The following is a 19,842-nucleotide window of genomic DNA, read 5'->3' as shown; positions in this document are numbered from 1 at the left end:
CATGCACTTGGATCTGAACCTCAAACACCTCTTTCCTGGGAGAAACACTATGGGGAAAGTTCCATCAGTTTGAAATAAGAGCCCTTTCGTGGCTCCATCGGTTAAGCGGCAAACTCTTGAATTTGACTCAGGTCATGATCTCATGGTCATGAGATCAAGCCCTACGTCGGGCTCTGTGCTGAGTACAGAGCCTGCTTGGGATTTTCTCTCCCTCTCCCTCTGCCCCTCCTCCACTCATGTACAGACACTGTCTCAAAATGAAGAAATAAACATTTTTTTTTTTTTTAAAAAGGACCTTAGTTCCAGGTCTAGCTCAAGCAGATGACTGAGGTCTTGTGAGCATTGATTGATTGGAATGCTATGAAAGTGACTTGTAACCCCAGAAAGCTTGACTGGACTATTAGAATAGTGAAATGCTATTATGCCTTGTCTTTGAAAACATTCAACTCAAAAATTTAAAACTCTTGGATTCACATGCATGGTCCTTTGCTAAAGTATTAGCAAGATCCAAGAAGGCTCCCTCTTTGAGGAGGGTCACTTTGCCTCTTTGGTTTTTGGTCTCTGAGACCCTTTCTTACTGGCTGCCATTAATGGTGGGCCGATTCCGGCCTTTTTCTTGCACTGGCACTGGGATGTCAGTCTGTCTGCTGAGTGCCTGAGCCCACAGCTGCCCACAGCTGGAGCTGATTTGCTCGGCTGACTCACAGCATCTGGTTGAGACCAGTCGGGACGATATCTTTCTCCATCACAAGTGTCCACCCTGGGACTTACTCAGCGCTCACCGCCTTGCCCAGTTCCTAGGTGTGGGCGGAGCTTAGGTACAGTCCGTCCCTCCTTCTGAGGGGGTTCTTTTTCCAGAGAGGAGGTGATCATAACGCACTTGGGAACAACTGCGAGTTCTTCGGGACTGCCTGTCATTTAGAGCTACGTTGTTTGGCAACGTGGTAATTACTATGAAGCCCAAAGTAGAGGGAGTTGGGGGATGGTGGGCAGAGTTAGAGAAGGTTTATTATTGGTTATCTGGGGGATGGTCATGAAAACATTCATTAGTGCTGCTCAGGAGAAAGAAAACGGTGGCAGCCGAGCAGCCCAACCTGGCAGCTTCCCTGGGAAAGCCCTGCAATCAAAAAGAGCCTTGCCTCAGGGTAGAGCAGGATTACAGAAGGTCAGCAGGGTCAGCACAGCTGGCCAGAGTAGACATTGCCGCTCAGGGGACGGAAACGTGGCTCGGAAACGCAGGGACTGTGAGTCCAGCTCTTGTGTTTGCCGTTTAAGTTTGTGTTATTTATTTCTCTTTTTGTTACCTTAACTTTGGTCTTGAAAGGACCTCTGTCAGATATGTGAAGAATATTCACCAGCAGGCAACCAGGAAATTGGTCCTTGGAGACCTGCTCAGGGAGGCAGACCCTGACTTCAGGTTATCTTATAGTCTGGAAACCTGGGTCCTAATCTTAGTTTTGCAGGTGTTGTGCTCCTTGTATGCAAAGCGTGGTCAGGAAAGGCCCAGGCCTTTGGTATTTTCTTATTTACTATTTTGTATCCCCACTATCTATTTAAGGTTTAACACATGGTAGCTGCGAAAGCCATGAATCTTCCTCTAACTTGGGCATATCTCAACCTCTAGGGACATTGTAAGCTTCTAGGGAGCTAATCGTAAAGTGGAGCTTGTGGGAGGGGGGCGGGGGAGGTGAGTGCGGATGAGGTCGACCTTCAGGAGTTGAAAAACTAAAGCATTAGAAGCACAGGCAGTGGTGGTGGATTTAATATGGATGCTTTTGAACAACTCAAAATCTCTAAAGGTGGGTCACAGGATTTGTATTTTTTTTTACTTTCCTGTCATGTTGAAGAATGTTTATTACAGTCTCGCATATAATAATAAAATATTTAGGAGTGCCTAGGTGTCTCAGTTGGTTAAGCATCCAACTCTTGATTTTGACTCAGGTCACGATCTCAGGGTCATGAGATTGAACCCCGTGTAGGCTCCATGCTGGGTGTAGAACCTGCTTCAGATTCTCTGTGTCCCTCACAGAGCTAGAGCAAACAATTCTTTAATTTGTATGGAACCAGAAAAGACCCTAAATAGCCAAAGTAATGTTGAAAAAGAAAACCAAAGCTAGAGGCATCACAATTCAGGACTTCAAGCTGTATTACAAAGCTGTAATCATCAAGACAGTATGGTACTGACACAAAAACAGACACTTAGATCAGTGGAACAGAATAGAGAACCCAGAAATGGACCTACAAACATATGGTCAATTAATCTTGGATAAAGGAAAGAGTATCCAATGGAAAAAAGACAGTCTCTTTAGCAAATGGTACTGGGAGAACTGGACAGCAACATGCAGAAGAATGAAACTGGACCACTTTCTTACACCATACACAAAAATAAACTCAAAATGGATGAAAGACTAAATGTAAGACAAGAAGCCATCAAAATCCAAGAGGAGAAAACAGGCAACAACCTCTTTGATCTTGGCCACAGCAATTTCTTACCTGACACATCTCTGAAGGCAAGGGAAATAAAAGCAAAAATGAACTATTGTGAGCTCATTAAGATAAAAAGCTTCTGCACAGCAAATGAAATAATCGGCAAAACTAAAAGGCATCCTATGGAATGGGAGACGTATTTGCAAATGACATATCTAATCAAGGGTTATTATCCAAAATCTATAAAGAACTTACCAGACTCAACAGCCAAAAAACAAATAATCCAGTGAAGAAATGAGCAGAAGACATGAATAGACATTTTTCTAAAGAAGACATCCAGATGGTTAACCAACACATGAAAAGATGCTCAACATCACTCATCATCAGAGAAATACTAAAGAAACCACAATAACTTACCACCTCACACCTGTCAGAATAGCTAAAATTAACAACTCGGGAAACAACAGATGTTGGCAGGAATGTGGAGAAAGAGGATCTCTTTTGCACTGTTGGTGGGAATGGAAACTGGTGCAGCCCCTCTGGAGATGGGGCTTTTTATATATATATATATATATATATATATATATATATATATATATATATATATTTTAATATATATAAATATATATTTTTAATATATATAAATATATATTTTTAATATATATATTTATATTATATATAATAAATATATATTATATATTATATGTTTATTATATATAATATAAATATATATATTTAAAATATATATATATTGGAATATTACTCAGCCATAAAAAAGAATTAAATCTTGCCATTTGTAACAACATGGATGGAGTATTATGCTTAAGCGAAATAAGTCAGAGAAAAACAAAAGCACCATATGATTTCACTCATATATGGAATTTAACAAAACAAATGAGCAAAAAGCAAAAGAGAGAGAAAGAGAGGCAAACCAAGAAAGAGACTCTTAACTATAGAGAACAAACTGATGGTTACAGATGGGAGGTGGGCGGGGGCAATTGGTGAAATAGGTGATAGGGATTAAGAAATGTCCATTGACTTACGATAAAGAAGATATGGTGTATATATAAATATACAGTGAATTATTACTCAGCAGTCAAAATGAATGAAATCTTGCCATTTGCCAAGAAACAAAACAGATGAACATAGGGGAAAGGAAGGAAAAATAGGATAAAAACAGACAGGGAGACAGACCATAGGAGACTCTTAAATACAGAGAACAAACAGGGTTGCTGGAATGGTGTCGGGTGGGGGGGATGGGCTACATGGGTGATGGGGGTTAAGGAGGACGATTGTTAGAATGAGCACTGGGTGTTGTATGTAAGTGATAAATCACTGGCTTCTACTCCTGAAACAAGTACTAACTTTATTTAAATAAGTAAATTATGTGAAATAAATCAATATATTAAAAAAAATACCATGAAGGAATGCAAGTTTATATAATACATAATTCAAGAACAGCTTATATACAGTTACCGAAAAGCGAAATGCAATACAAAAATGTATAGAACCAATTGTCAGGAATAAAATATTTAGTCCTCACAGGAAAAAAAAAAGTTCTCTTTCCCTGTCCTCCTGCTCCTCCCCCCACCCTGCTTGGGCACGTGTGCTCTCTCTCAAAATAAATAAATAAAATCTTTACATATCTTCTTCTCAAGAAGAAATAGATAAATGCAATGGGATGCACAACCCAGAGGTGCAGGTAAATGCAGCAGCGCTACCTGTATAAATACTAATAAATCTGAAAAATATTCTTGGAGACCATAAAGTTGCAGAAAGACGTGTGAGGTATGGCACTATTTATTTAAAGTTTAAAAGGTTCGGGGCACCTGGGTGGCGCAGTCGGTTAAGCGTCCGACTTCAGCCAGGTCACGATCTCGCGGTCCGTGAGTTCGAGCCCCGCGTCAGGCTCTGGGCTGATGGCTCAGAGCCTGGAGCCTGTTTCCGATTCTGTGTCTCCCTCTCTCTCTGACCCTCCCCCGTTCATGCTCTCTCTCTGTCCCAAAAATAAATAAACGTTGAAAAAAAAAATTTTAAAAATAAATAAAGTTTAAAAGGTTCATATGTACATAATCGAAGCATATATATGTAGTAAGAATGTAAAGACCTGAATAGGGATGATAAGCAAGTTCAGGGTAGCAGTAACTTTAGGAGGGATGAAGAGAAATGGTTGGGGGCTTCAGTAACTCCCTTTATGTATATTTGTTTAAAAAGAAAGAGTCAAGAAAAACAGGTTGTAGCAGGAAACATGGAAAAGTTAAGATTTTTTTCCCCAAAAGAATGAATACATAATCATTCATGGTACTATTTTCTATAATTTTTCCGAGTGTTTAAAATATTTCATTATAAAATGACAAAAACAAAACTCTCCTGGTAAATGGGATGCAGGCAGTCGGCCTTTGGGAATTCTTGCCTAGATGCTTCTAAGGACTACTCGGTTCTAAATGTGTTTGTGTGCGGAGAACTCTCCCCCAAGCACTTCTCTTATTCTTTTTTTTTTTTTCAACGTTTATTTATTTTTGGGACAGAGAGAGACAGAGCATGAACGGGGGAGGGTCAGAGAGAGAGGGAGACACAGAATCGGAAACAGGCTCCAGGCTCTGAGCCATCAGCCCAGAGCCCGACGCGGGGCTGGAACTCACGGACCGCGAGATGGTGACCTGGCTGAAGTCGGACGCTTAACCGACTGCACCACCCAGGCACCCCAGCACTTCTCTTATTCTTATAGATGACCGATGCCGATCCACCTGTGCCCAAAGTCCTGATGAGACGCAGCCAGTTCTCCTGTTGGTGATGTTGGTGAAATCCACCAACCTAACTCTACTTTGAGGACCTAGCCTACAAGGGCCTCTTCCCTGTTGTCTCTTTCTCACCTTTATTAAAGGAGATGTTCTGTCCTACAAGCTCCATAATCTTAGAGCTCTAACCTCCTGCCTTCCTGTCCCCAAGCTGCATTCATTTCAGAACACCTTTATTGACAATTCAGTGGTAGAATTTAGCATCCATGGGGATCCCAAGAGTTTTCATTGCCTACCCTAAGCATCGCCATTTGCAATCAGTTCTCCTATTGTTGTATCTGCTTTTGTAACTTCCTTTCTATACCAGAAGCGTCCCTAAAATTTAATCAGTAAGTGGCTTAGGGAATGTGAAGAAGGGAGAAGTGGCTCTAGCAGCAGGTGCTATGATGAACTTTGAAATTTAACTTAATTTTGTTATTACTTTTGAAGTTTATTTTAGAGATTTTCTTTTTTAACGTTTATTTTTGAGAGAGAGAGAGAGAGAGAGAGAGAGAGCATGCCCACACGTGAGCAGGGGAGGGGCAGAAAGAGAGGGAGACAGCATCTGAAGCAGGCTCTGTCAGCGCAAAGCCCAGTGTAGGGCTGTAACCCATAAACTGTGAGATCATGACCTGAGCCGAAGTCTGATGCTCAATGACTGAGCCACCCATGTGTCCCAAGTCTATCTGGTTTATTTTGAGAGAGAGAGAGAGGCAAGGAGAGAGGAAGAGAGAGAAGCCCAAGTAGGCTCCGTGCTGTCAGCTCGGCGGATTCCGATGAAGGACTCGATCCCACAACTGTGAGATCATGACCTGAGCCAAAATCAACAGTCAGACACTTAACTGACTGAGCCACCCAGGCACCCCTAATTTTGTTATCATTATTTTTTTTTAACTTTTTTTTCAACGTTTTTTATTTATTTTTGGGACAGAGAGACACAGAGCATGAATGGGGGAGGGGCAGAGAGAGAGGGAGACACAGAATCGGAAACAGGCTCCAGGCTCCGAGCCATCAGCCCAGAGCCTGACGCGGGGCTCGAACTCACGGACCACGAGATCGTGACCTGGCTGAAGTCGGACGCTTAACCGACTGCGCCACCCAGGCGCCCGTTATCATTATTTTTAATGTAGTCTGTAATGGTAGTTCTAAACCAAGGATGGTTCTCCCCACTCCTGACAGGGACATTTGACAGTGTCTGAAGACCTTTATGGTTTTTGAAACTAGGGGGGCACTACTACCATTCATTGGGTAGAGGCTAGGGATGCTGCTAAACACCCAGTAATGCACAGAAAATCCCCACCCCCATAATAAAGAATTACCCAGTCCAAAATGTCAATAGTGCCAAGATTGAAAAAAACCCTGGAATATCCCCTATCAATGAGGGAGAGTGGCTGGGGCTGCAGCTCCGTTAGGGTGGGGACCGTGGAACCAGGGACGTAGGAGTCCCTGTGAGTATGTGTATAGACCATTCCTGTATCATCTTCACGGCATGCTGTGGGTTAGGGAGTCAGTGGTGTTGAACATGGAGGATGAGAAGAGATTAAGGAAAAACTGGAGAGGAACACAGAGTCCGGGTGGTTGGAGAGAGCAGAAGGAAGCTGCCTCTGATGTCTTTGAACTTGGCACCTTGCTATAAATAGCACCCTCGTGCTATAGAAATAGAGGATATAGTGTATTTTAAAATATTTTCCATGAAAAATGAGGTAGGTAGTTACGGTGTTGGCCCTCAGTGAGTGGTGCTGTCCTTCGCCCACACTTGTTTCTGTTGTGATTTTGCCATTCCTCTTGTCGAGAGGTGGAGTCTGTTTTTCCATCCCATGTGTCTGAGCTGGCCTCACCACTTGCCTTGACCAAAAGAATGTGGAGGGAGTGATGATGTGTGACTGCTGAGGCCATTCAGGTTTGGTTTTCTCCCTGTTAGGACACCACTGCCCTCATGGGAGGGATCTTGGCCTGACACAGTCACTGAGGAAAGGGTCCGGCCATTCGACTGGCCTGGCCCTGCGTCGCTCCCAGCCAACCTTCCAGCACAGTGGACTCAGATGAAACCAGCTTGTCTGCCCAGCCAACCCATGGAATAGTGAGGAATAATAAAGTGTACTTATGTTAAGCCACTGAACTTTGGGCTAGTTTGCTACACAGCAAGAGATAACTGGACACTGTATATAAATGGCTTCATTTGAAGCAGCAAATGATAGATTTGCCTTAGGATGTTGTGTACCTGTCAGATCGCGGTTCAGAGAAACTGAGTTCTTCCTCCTTTGTGTCTCGTAGCACTTCTCAGAACTTCTGGATGAGTTTTCCCAGAACGTCTTGGGTCAGCTCCTTAATGACCCTTTCCTCTCCGAGAAGAGTGTGTCGATGGAGGTGGAACCGTCCCCAACATCCCCGGCGCCTCTCATCCAGGCTGAGCACAGCTACTCCCTGTGTGAGGAGCCTCGGGCCCAGTCACCGTTCACCCACGTTGCCACCGGTGACAGCTTCAATGACGGTAAACTCAGGGCAGGGGAAATACTGGGACCATGGGACCTTTGACTCGGAGCTCCTCGGGGGTGTGGAGTGTGCGTTACACTATTGTCAGCACTCACGTTAGCCGCATACCTACTCCACAGAAAGCCTGGGGCTTGGGCTGTGGGGAAATGCAGAGTCACGGGATGATTTCCCCACCCCCGGCCGTGTGCTCTGGGAACTTGCTATAACGAATGCCAGTAGTTGCTTTCTTTGACCCCGGGGATTGGGCAGCAGAACATCCTTTTGCAAATCAAGGTTGGCCTGTTTGGTTGGTAATTCCGGTAACTCCAATGGCTTAAGGGATCGTGTCATTTTTTTCTGAGAAAGATTTTTTATGGCTACTCTTCTCCACACAAGCTTCTTGGGCCTCCTCTTAACCCATATTCAGCATGTTCCCTTGACCACATGTATACGAGATCTTGGCGAGCATTCCTAGGTCACCTAGCATTCCTGGTGACCCTTTCATGCCCATCGTCAATGCCAACAGTATGGTATTTGTTGAAGATCTAGTTTTCTTGGCTTTAGAGTGTTAAGCTGTTTGACCATGTGTCTGTAAAGTGACTTTCTTCCAGATCTGAATTCCTTTATTACATATTATCAGTGCCTTAAATTGTAGCTATTGATTCACCTGGCAGTTCTTGAGTTCACGTGCAAGACATTGGAGGAAATAGAAATTAAAAATGAGCACATTGTTCTCATAGAACCTACCACTTGGGGAACATTAGATATGTACACAACTGACTATAAAAATGGAGACTATATGCTAAGGGTGGTGGTTAAGGTTATGTCCTCCGCAGTCAGACCTCGGTTTAAGTTCTATTTCAGTGACTACTTGTGGGCCAACTACTTAACTTCCTCATGTGTAAAAGTAGGATAAAAGCAGCATCTATTTCATGTCTTGTAAAGATTAAACAGCAGAATATGTGCCAGTGCCTAGCCCAGGATATCGTTCTTAGCTGCTAATGCTAAGGATATTGTTCTCAGCCGCTGTTGCAAGCATTCTTATTTCAAACCAGGAACTGTAAGAGGATGGCAGGGCTTTAGGTGATCAGGAAAGTTTGGGGGAGGATTTCTTAACTTCCCAAGCTGTGACCTACAATGAAATGTGATATTGGGTTTCTAGCCATCAATATTCACTTTTGTTCATGTTCATTCCCTATTGCAAAATCTCAGATAGTCCTCCATTGTTCTATAGAATGAAGCTGACCTCACAGCATAGCTTTCAAAGCCTTTGTGGGCTGATCCTACCTCCTTTCCCCACCTTGTCCCGTCTCTCCCTGTCTGTGTGCCTCTGGCACTGACTTTTCCGCTCCACGACTTTTCTTACACTGTTTTCTTTATTCTGGGTTCCCATTACCTTTGTCAGCCCCACCAGTCAAATTCCCACCTACCCATCAAGACCCAACTCAGTGTCATCCGGTGCCAGACTCTCCCATCTGGAAGCTGTCACCCATTATGTTTTCACAGCACTGCTTCTGTGTGTTTATTTGTTTTGGTTTTGCCGTTTGTCTAGAGACTATTACATGTGTCCTTATATTCCAGCCGTTATTTATTTTTCTATTCTCTTCTCTGTTTTGAGCTGGTTTGTGAGCAAGTATGATTATGTGTTCCTGGTACCTAGCACTGTGCTTGGCACTTTGATGGTATCTGATAAACAGTTATTTCACTGAGTTAATTGTACAGTAAGTGGTTAAGGGAGAAGGTATAGAAAAGACTGAAGCACATTCCTAACCTCTGGTGATGGCATCAGGGAAGACACCTGCTCTGCTGTCCCCTACACTGCTTGCTCTCTGACTATGCACATACACTGGGCTGCATGCATTTGATCAGGTGGTGTTTCTTGGCCTTTCGCAGCTGTCTTGTACAGGGGCAAACACAGTGCCAAGTAGGAGTAGATATTTTATAGATGCTTTATGATTCACTCTTAAAATTCACTTCATAGCGATTTATTGAGTACCTACCTTGTACTTAACCTGCGAGGTGCTGTTCTAAGCACTGGGGGTAAAAAGTGAACACAATTACAAAGGTCTCTGCCTTCATGGAGTTTACATTGTAGGAGGTAGGGGTGACGGAAAATAAGAAAAAGAAAAAAGTAAAATATATGGCTTATTCGATGGTGATCAGTGATATACAGAAAAAGAAATCAGAAAAATGGATAGGGACTTGCTGAAGGACGTGGGCGGGCATCTTAGTCTATTCAGGCTGCTGTAACAAAAATATTACATGGCTTATAAACAACAAAAAATACTTTCTTATGGTTCTAGAGCCTGGAAGTCCCAGATTACGGTGCCAGCATGGGTGGATGAGAGCCCTCTCCAGTTGCAGACTTCCTGTTGTATGCTTACATGACGGAAGGGATGAGGGAGCGCTGACGGGTCTCTTATTAATAAAGGCCCTGTTTCCATTCATGAGGACTCCACCCTCATATGACATAAGCACTTCCCAAAGGCCCCTCTCCTGATAACATCACACTGGGCATTAGGATTTCAACATGAGAATTTGGGGGGACACAAGCATTCCCACCATAACGGGGGATGAGGAATTGAAATCCTAAACAGGATAGACCGAGAAGGACCATCTTTGAAGGTAATGTTTGAGTAAAGGTCAGCAGATGAGGAAAAGAACTAGCTGTCTCAGGAAGATGCTTCTAGGCAGAGGAAACCTCAAGTGCAGAGGGCAGAGGCTGTGTGGCTGGAGTGATAACAATAGGGCCACCTTGTATTATATTTAGACGATTATATAATTGTGGAGTGGTCAGCCGTTCTGCAGCCTTGCTGTTCTAGAACATGCAGATTAGAGAAGGCCTAAATAATCTAGGCGGACCCACTTGCCCCTTCAATTCCACGTATGTTTGCGGAACACCCGCTGTGGGTCAGACACTGTCCTCGATAATTGCAATACGCAATAGTGAAACTTAGATCCCGCCTACAAGTAGCTCAGACTCTAGTGAAAATGCCATGTACCCCAATACTTGACCAGGCAGAATGGAAATGTCCCAAGAGGAAATTAAGCTGTAGAAGTTCAGAGCAGAGAAGGCACACCCAGAGAAGATCATAGGAAATGTACCATGATTGAGACAGAGTTTATTTGGGCCTTGAAGCATTGGGTGGAGTTGGAACAGTGGCTGGAGGGAAGCAGACAGAGGCCCGAGGGCTGGAACATTGATTCTTCTAAAACAAGATCTCTAGTGAAATGGTTGCAAATAAGTACGTTTCCAAAGGTGCCGTCTCTTTCTCTTCCATGATGAAACAATTTCTTTGTATTTTAATTGCAATCAATATAAATGCAACCCAGGGGAACTCAGGGGTGCCATCGATGCTAATAGTTGAGTGTTAGGGAAAAAGAAGCAGTGAATCTCTTCTGGGAAGGCTTTCTTATCATTAGACCAAAGCACACTCCATTCAGTTCCCTCACCTCGTGCCTTCTTCTATGTATAGATCCTGTGCTGCTGTAGGCTTTGCTAGTAATTTGCTGAGAACAGGTGTAGTGGGTCAGATATAGCTTGCAAAGGGTTTCTGATCCACCGTTCATGTTCAAATATCGGGATTTCTCCACGTTAAAACCACCTTCCTATGCCAGTAAAAGCACTTGTACAAGTAGGGGGTAATGAACAAGGAGGGTAACCATTTGGGCGGTGTGAAATCAAAGTTAGACAGTGTACATGAGTAGATGGGGCACTTTCCCCGGAAAGCTTTGTCTACATCTTAGCATCCAGTATTTTTCTGAGTTTGGTGTAGACAGACAGATGTTTGGGAACAGAATTATTTTATTCATTTGAAACCCCATTTGCATCCACCTTGAGGGAGGATCAGCCCCAAGGATCCTTCTTGCAGCACGTGTTCTGCCCGACAGAGCCCCTTCCTGTTGGAAAAGGGTGGTAGTTCTTTAGGAAGTGTGTAAGAAGGCGGCATTTAAAAATTGCTGTTCACATTAAATTTAATATTCTTTTTCTCTCGCTTTGGGAAAACAGCTTAAGCAAAAGTAGGAGTCCTTGTTTCTAGTGATGGATAGCCAGTTGTTTCATTATATCTGGGAAAGCCAGTGATTCAGATCTCCTTGTCCAATTTTACTTAGATTAAATGGAATTCCTCTGTAGTTGCTGCTAAGCCTAAAAGAAGATGATGAACAATTGGAGTAGACCGTCTCCTACTTTATTAGGATTTTTCTGTCTTTTCCTCTGTCTTTATCCTCTCTTCCTCTCTCTCCCACTTCTTTCTTTTCCTTTGTCCTTCCTTGTTCTCTCCCTGCTGTTTCTTCTCCCCCACCCTCCCTCCTTAAACCCCAGACCAGTGACATAGGGCATATTATCCTCTTAACTTTTTATGGACCTGGATGGACTGTAGACCCCTAAAATGATATACAACATTTTGGGCTGTCCACATTTGTCATTTTTTTCTGCTGAGAACATCTATAACTTTTTTTTAGATCCTCAAGAGTCTGTGACTGCCACCCTCACAGCACCCCTCCTCCCCCTCCCCATTCCCCGCCCCCCCGCCCCCCGCAAAGAGAGGTTGAGAAACACTGGTCTAAGATTACATAGGAGTCATCTATCTTCAGGACTGAATATGACTGTAGACTTCTTTCTCTGAAACACTAGAGCTAAAAAACTCTTGTGGCCTCAGCAACCACAGGATCCAGACGTCAGAGTGTGGGCTCAGCCTTCAAAACCACCAGAAAGATATTCTGCCCCCAGCTCATTCATTTCTCCCCATGATGAAGGCTGTTAACCAGATGCCAGGCAGGGTTTTCTGTTCTACAAAAACAGAGAGAGAGAGAGAGAGAGAGAGAGAGAGAAGGTTATAAAAAGATAAGCAGAAATATCCAAGTAAAATGTCTGGATATTTCTATACGGGGATTGAGGGAAAAAACTTATATCTGAATGACCAAGTCCTGTGCCTCACCACATGGAAGGTATCTTCACAAGTTATTCTATTTTAGTCATGTTCCTTTGTAATTAACTCGGGAAGCTATGTATTCATTTGCTTTGTTCTTTAATTTCAGTCTTCTTCCTGAAGAAGAAGCTTAGTAGAGCCGGAGTAAAGCTGTTCAGGGCGAGCTAGACAAGGGCACTACCCTTCCAGACGATAGAGGAACAAAATTAGAACCTACGTAAAATATCAACAGATTCAGCATAAAATACACTAGTATAGGAGTGATCTAATACAATATTTACACCACGCACAAGCCAAGGTAACTTTATTTTGGGTGGAATAAGGGATTGCAACTGTGGCCATTCCAGGTTCTACAGGGGGTGGGACTAGGAACATAAATAATAATTATCTTCCTTCCAATTAAGCCAGCTGGGCTTTTAGTGCTAGCAGAGGCGAAGGATGGCTAGGTAAGCCGGCTTAGTATGGATACCCTAAATTTACGGCGCTGTTTTCACAGTGGGAATGAAAACAATAGTCTGCGAGCTAAAGATGAGCAGTGCTGCCGGTAAATGGGAAGCCTGGTGGAAGCCAAGATTCGGGGTTTGGGGAGAAACAGATATTTAGGAAAGTGGGGTGGTGTTTGGGGGAAGGCTTGAAGACGAAACTAATGTCTCATGGCTGATGATGCCAGAGCACGGACAGCGGGCCTAGACATGGATCATTAATGCAGGGGGAGAAGGAAAGGCATATAACATGCATGGCAAAGAAATCATGGATTTTGAAATAATCAGATGAAGTCCAGAGCAGGATTGAACACACGGTCCAGTAGGTGGAGTAGAGGGGAGAGAGGAGTCATAGGTGACTTGGGTTTCCAGTCGGCAGTGTTGCAGATATCTTGATGTTGAAATGCTCCAAGGAGGTGAGACCTGAAAGTCACAGAAAGACCACGAACAGCTGTATCTTTATCACATTTACTTTGAGCTACAAACAAGAGCGTCAGTCAGTCAGAGCCACCATCATAGAGGATGTAGATTCAAGGGTAGAAAAGGAAGACTTGTAGCTCATCTCCCCACAGAGAGTAACTGGGTCCTCTGATGTGGGTGGGCTGGAGACTCAGAGGTGGTGGGGCTGCTCTCTCTGAGTCTGATGCCTGAGCTCATGGTATATGTCCTTTGGCTATTCGTCACCTTTTTGGGTATTGCCTTTACTTTCTTTGTCTAACAGGCAAGGAGGATAATGATGCCCCCTGCAACCTTTAAATTTTTTTTTTAATATTTATTTACTATTTTTGAGAGACAGAGAGAGAAGAGACAGAGACAGAGAGAGAGAGAGAGAGAGAGAGAGAGAGAGAGAGACACAGAGAGCATGAGCAGGGGAGAGGCAGAGAGAAGGAGACACAGAATCCAAAGCAGGCTCCAGGCTCCAAGGTGTTGGCACAGAGCCCGATGCGGGGCTCAAACTTGCGAACTGTGAGATCATGACCTGAGCCGAAGTCCAACCCGCAACCAACTAAGGCGTCCAGGCACCCCACAGAGGTCCTTCTAATACATGAAAACATTTAGAACAGTGCCTGGCACATTTTGGCTATTGTTCGTTGGTCTTAAACTGGGAATCTTTACCTCAGGAACACTGGATTCAAATTTTGTATAAACCCAGGTGAGAATATAGCAAGAACCAGTGTTGCACCTTTTGCAGTAGCTAATTATGGGCTCAAAACACGTTAAGGGAATAATAATCACTTTTGGCTAGAGACCCATTTAATCATTGATCTGTTGTAAAGCAATATCCTAGAGTTGCAAGGAGAACAGCCTGTGAATCCCAGGTCTGATGCACACCTGCTGGGTAACTTTAGGTGAGTTATTTGATCCCTTAGCTTCCTTGTCTATAAAATGTGGGTAGTAGTAAGTAGTGCATGCCTTACCTGGTTACTCTTCGGATTAACATATGTAAAACTCTTACAACATATAGTAAACACCCACAGTTAAGTGTTTGCTATTTTTACTCTTTTCAACACCTCACCATGTCACTCATGACTGACGGTTATTTCAGGGTTAAGGCTGTCACAGAGGGGACCGTGGGCAGACAGGCCACCAACTTTCATTCAAACATGTGGCGGGCTATATAGTTTAACGTGATTCTGAAGGCACCTCGGTGGCTCAGTCGGTTAAGCGTCCGACTTCGGCTCAAGTCATGATCTCACCGTCATGAGTTCCAGCCCCGTGTCGGGCTCTGTGCTGACAGCTTAGAGCCTGGAGCCTGCTTCCAATTCTGTGTCTCCCTTTCTCTCTCTATCTCTCTCTCTCTCTCTCTCTCTCTCTCTCTGCCCCTCTCCCACTCATGCTCTGGGTCTTTCTCAAAAATAAACAACCATTAACATGATTCTGACACACTTGACTCAATTCTTGCCTTTCTCCCAGCCTCCAGAACCCAGCCTTAGCATTTTCTCCTTTAAGAGATTTTTACATCAAAAATCAGTCAAGATTTGCCAGCTCCTTTGAAAAATTTTGAAGAGCAAGCACAGTTATCAAATGCCGAAAGATTTAGATGAGGTGTACTTTAATTTACAAAAATTTCCTTTTCAATGTTAGTCATGTCATATCAATAGCAAATGGATATATTTGTGCATGTATCATATAAGTGGGATTTGCCCCACGTGATTTCTCTTTTTAAGAATATATATGCGGGGTGCCTGGGTGGCTTGGTCGGTTAAGCGTCCGACTTCGGCTCAGGTCATGATCTCACGGCCCCGTGAGTTCGAGCCCCATGTCGGGCTCTGTGCTGACAGCTCAGAGCCTGGAGCCTGCTTTGGATTCTGTGTCTCCCTCTCTCTCTGCCACTCCCCTGTTCATGCTCTGTCTCTCTCTGTCTCAAAAATAAATAAACGTTGAAAAAAAATTAAAAAAAAAAGAATATATATGCATACGTATTATATATACATATGTGTATATCTTTTTTCTCCCCCTTCCCAAGGAATCAACATCTAATCAATACTGTAATTTCTGCAGTATATATGGAAGTGATTGAGGATGTACATTGTAGTGTTGCCTCTGTGTTGGCTCTGATGTAGTGTCTTTTCTGGCCCCTCCGTGCACCCTGCTGTGGGTACTCATAGAGTCTGGCCCCATTTCCCATGGCAGTTCCGTTTTGTCCTTGGATGGGAAGGACTTGCTCACCACCAGCAGACAGTGGCTTATTTTTATTTTTCTGGCTGATAGCTAAGTGGTGATGCTGAGCAATCATGCCAGTTCAGTTTGACCTTTGACAGGAAGCCATTTAAATAAAATCAGATGATATGGGAGCTATTGGTCTTATTCCCCACAGTATGCACTACTGACCTTATTGGGCGATTTTTTCCTTGTGAAATGAAACTTAAAAGGCGTGTAAACACCATTTAGGAAAAAAAAATTTTTCCCTCAATATCTGAGCTTCAGGTTTTAGAAATTAAAGGGTGTCAAGTATACTGACTTTTGTTTTTGTAGTTTAGCCAATAACTCAAACATCTAAGAATAATTCCAGTTCTGAGCCATGGTGGCTCTACTGATCTTTTTGACCCGAAAATAAAACCATAAAAATAAGGTAATGTGGAAAATTGTAATACATGTTCTATTCACGCCCTTTCACTCTATCCTTTATTAACCTTCTACCTCATAGGTTACATTTGTCATTTTGTTTTCTCTGATTTGATATTTATTTCCGATGAGGAACAGAGTATAAGACCAAACTTGGTAGTTTAGGATGAAAACTCTTTTCTCTGATGTCAACTACCACTGGACTGCTATTCTCACCAAACTTCATACTGGCTGACTTTCTTCATATGAAGTCATTTATTTTATGATGTAACCGGTAGATCTAATCAGTCAATCTACAAACGTATTGGGGCGCCTGGGTGGCGCAGTCGGTTAAGCGTCCGACCTCAGCCAGGTCACGATCTCGCGGTCCGGGAGTTCGAGCCCCGCATCAGGCTCTGGGCTGATGGCTCGGAGCCTGGAGCCTGCTTCGGATTCTGTGTCTCCCTCTCTCTCTGCCCCTCCCCCGTTCATGCTCTGTCTCTCTCTGTCCCAAAAATAAATAAAAAAAAAAAAAAAGTTGAAATAAAATAAAATAAAATCTACAAACGTATTGATATGGTCACAAGTGATGGTTTAGAGGAATTATTATGGCAACTATTTTGTTGCAATAGGTTCTGATATAGTGGATTTAATTTCTTGCATATACATTCAGCTATATCCTATCAGCCAGCTATACTGCTGCATAACAAGAACCATTAGCTTTAACAACAGTCACTTATTATAGCTCATATGTCTATGCCTTGGCTGGAGGCTGGGTACTTTGGGTGGGGGACAGTTGAGTGATTTTGCTAGTTTCAGCCAGATTCACTCACATATTTAAGGCTGAGTGTTGGCTGATCTTGGTCAGTCTCATTTGGGGGGGCAAACTCTGTTTCACATGTCTGCCCCCCTTCTTCTGGGGTCAGTAGATCGTTCTGGCACATCCTTTTTGTTAAGATGGCAGTAGTACAAGTGTGTAAATACAGTTGTGCAAGTGCATTTCAAGACTCTACTCACATTAGGAAGCTAACATCCCTTTGGCCAGAGCAAGTCATATGGCCAGTCCAAGGTGGGGATTAGTCCACAGTGGGAAGGTACTGCAAAATTACATGGCAGTGGAGGGGTGAATGAAGAGTTGAAGCCAATTATGCAATTTATAACATATATGAAAGTACTCTTTGATCCTTGTTGAGTCAAGGGACTCTGAATAGGCCCCTTGAGCCACTTGGGCTTCTATCTAATAGTTATCATCGCAAGGCATAAAGTTGAACATGTAGAAACAGGCCATGTCAATGCATGATTATCCAGGCACAGGATATTCCAGTACAGGAAATTTAGAAATAGTATATAATCTAAAGAAATAAAACATCCATTCACGTTCTGAATTATTCTCCAGAGAGAATTTTACTATTTTGACACATTTCCTTTCAGTCTTTTTTTTTTTTCTGTCACTTTCTTCATTAATAGTATATAAATTTATATACAGATGTTTAAAAATATTCTATAATAAATCTTTCTTTGCTTTGTGATTAAAAAGTTTATATGTGTAATATTACTGGCCACATAAATGTTCCACGTATAGTTGCATCATAATTCGTTCACCTTGCCCTTGTTCTTTACTGTTTTGGTTATTTTCAGTGTTCTGTGATTATAAATAATGCTACAATAATCAGATCTGTGCACAGGACTTTATTTACATTTTTAGTTGTTTCTTTAATGGAAAGACTCCAGGTCGGGAGTGCAGAGACCGGGTTCTGCCACTGATTTGCTGTGTGATCTAGACCTGTGTGTCAGTTTCCTCATTATAAAATGATGTATCTGAGCTTGATGGTCTTAAACTTCTTTCCAACTCAAAAACCATCCGTAAGTTAGAATAATAAACTTCTTGTCAATACTACCCAAAGCAACCTACATATTCAATGCAATCCCTATCAAAATAACACCAGCATTCTTCACAAAGCTAGAACAAATAATCCTAAAATTTGTATGGAACCACAAAAGACCCCAAATAGCCAAAGCTATTGGAATCTTGAAAAAGAAAACCAAAGCAGGAGGTATCACAATCCCAGACTTCAAGCTATACTACAAAGCTGTAATCATCAAGACAGTATGGTACTGGCACGAGAACAGACACTCAGATCAATGGAACAGAATAGAGAACCCAGAAATGGACTCATAAACATATGGCCAACTAATCTTTGTCAAAGCAAGAAAGAATATCCGATGAAATAAAGACAGTCTCTTCAGCAAGTGGTGCTGGGAAAACTGGACAGCGACATGCAGAAGAATGAACCTGGACCACTTTCTTACACCACACACAAAAATAAACTCAAAATGGATGAAAGACCTCAATGTAAGACAGGAAGACATCAAAATCCTCGAGGAGAAAGCAGGCAAAAACCTCTTTGATCTTGGCCGCAGCAACTTCTTACTCAACACATCTCCAGAGGCAAGGGAAACAAAAGCAAAAATGAGCTATTGGAACCTCATCAAAATAAAAAGCTTCTGCACAGCGAAGGAAACAATCAGCAAAACTAAAAGGTAACCAACAGAACGGGAGAAGATATTTGCAGACGACATATCAGATAAAGGATTAGTATCCAAAGTCTATAAAGAACTTATCAAACTTAACAAATAAAACTCAAAAAGCAAATAATCCAGTGAAGAAATAGGCAAAAGACATGAATAGACACTTCTCCAAAGACATCCAGATGGCCAACCGACACATGAAAAAATGCTCAACATCACTCATCATCAGGGAAATACAAATCAAAACCACAATGAGAGATACCACCTCACACCTGTCAGAATGGCTAACATTAACAACTCAGGCAACGACAGATGTCGGTGAGGATGCGGAGAGAGGATCTCTTTTGCATTGTTGGTAGGAATGCAAGCTGGTGCAGCCACTCTGGAAAACAGTGTGGAGGTTCCTCAAAAAACTAAAAATAGAACTACCCTAGGACCCAGCAATTGTACTACAAGGCATTTATCCACGGGATACAGGTGTGCTGTTTCGAAGGGACACATTCACTCCCATGTTTATAGCAGCACTATCAACAATAGCCAAAGTATGGAAAGAGACCAAATGTTCATCGATGGATGAATGGATAAAGAAGATGTGGTGTGTGTGTGTATATATATATATATATATATATATATATATATGTGTGTGTGTGTGTGTATATATATGTATATATATGTATATATATACACACACACATATATATATATGTGTGTATATATACACACACACACATATATATATGGTGTGTGTATATATATATATGGTGTATATGTATATATATGATGTGTATATATATGTGTATATGTGTATATATATGTATATGTATATGTGTATATACCCCCTCCAGTAACCCTCAGTTTGTTCTCCATATTTATGAGTCTCTTCTGTTTTGTTCCCCTCCCTGGTTTTATATTGTTTTTGTTTCCCTTCCCTTCCCTTCCCTTCCCTTCCCTTCCCTTCCCTTCCCTTCCCTTCCCTTCCGTTCATCTGTTTTGTCTCTTAAAGTCCTCAAGAGTGAAGTCATAAGATTTTTGTCTTTCTCTGACTACTTTAACTTAGCATAATACCCTCCAGTTCCATCCATGTGGTTGCAAATGGCAAGATTTCATTCTTTTTGATTGCCAAGTAATATTCCATTGTGTGTGTATGTGTATACACACACACACACACACACACACACA

The 19,842-nt window shown here is 42.5% G+C and overlaps 1 protein-coding gene across 3 annotated transcripts in view; it reads left to right on the top strand.

Annotated features, from left to right (window-relative positions):
- The window catches only part of CREB3L2 (cAMP responsive element binding protein 3 like 2), a 121,914-nt gene that overhangs the window by 65,966 nt on the left and 36,106 nt on the right, over positions 1 to 19,842 (top strand). For all 3 annotated transcript variants that reach the window (XM_019825875.3, XM_019825874.3, XM_003983094.6), the window contains exon 2: positions 7,479 to 7,695. In XM_019825875.3, coding sequence (XP_019681434.1) covers positions 7,479 to 7,695 — 217 coding nt within the window. The remainder of the gene's footprint in view (positions 1 to 7,478; positions 7,696 to 19,842) is intronic.

The sequence above is a fragment of the Felis catus genome, chromosome A2, assembly GCF_018350175.1.
Source record: "Felis catus isolate Fca126 chromosome A2, F.catus_Fca126_mat1.0, whole genome shotgun sequence".
Lineage (NCBI taxonomy): Eukaryota > Metazoa > Chordata > Mammalia > Carnivora > Felidae > Felis > Felis catus.
The sequence above is the reverse complement of the archived record's forward strand: the minus strand, read 5'-3'. Positions and strand labels throughout refer to the sequence as shown.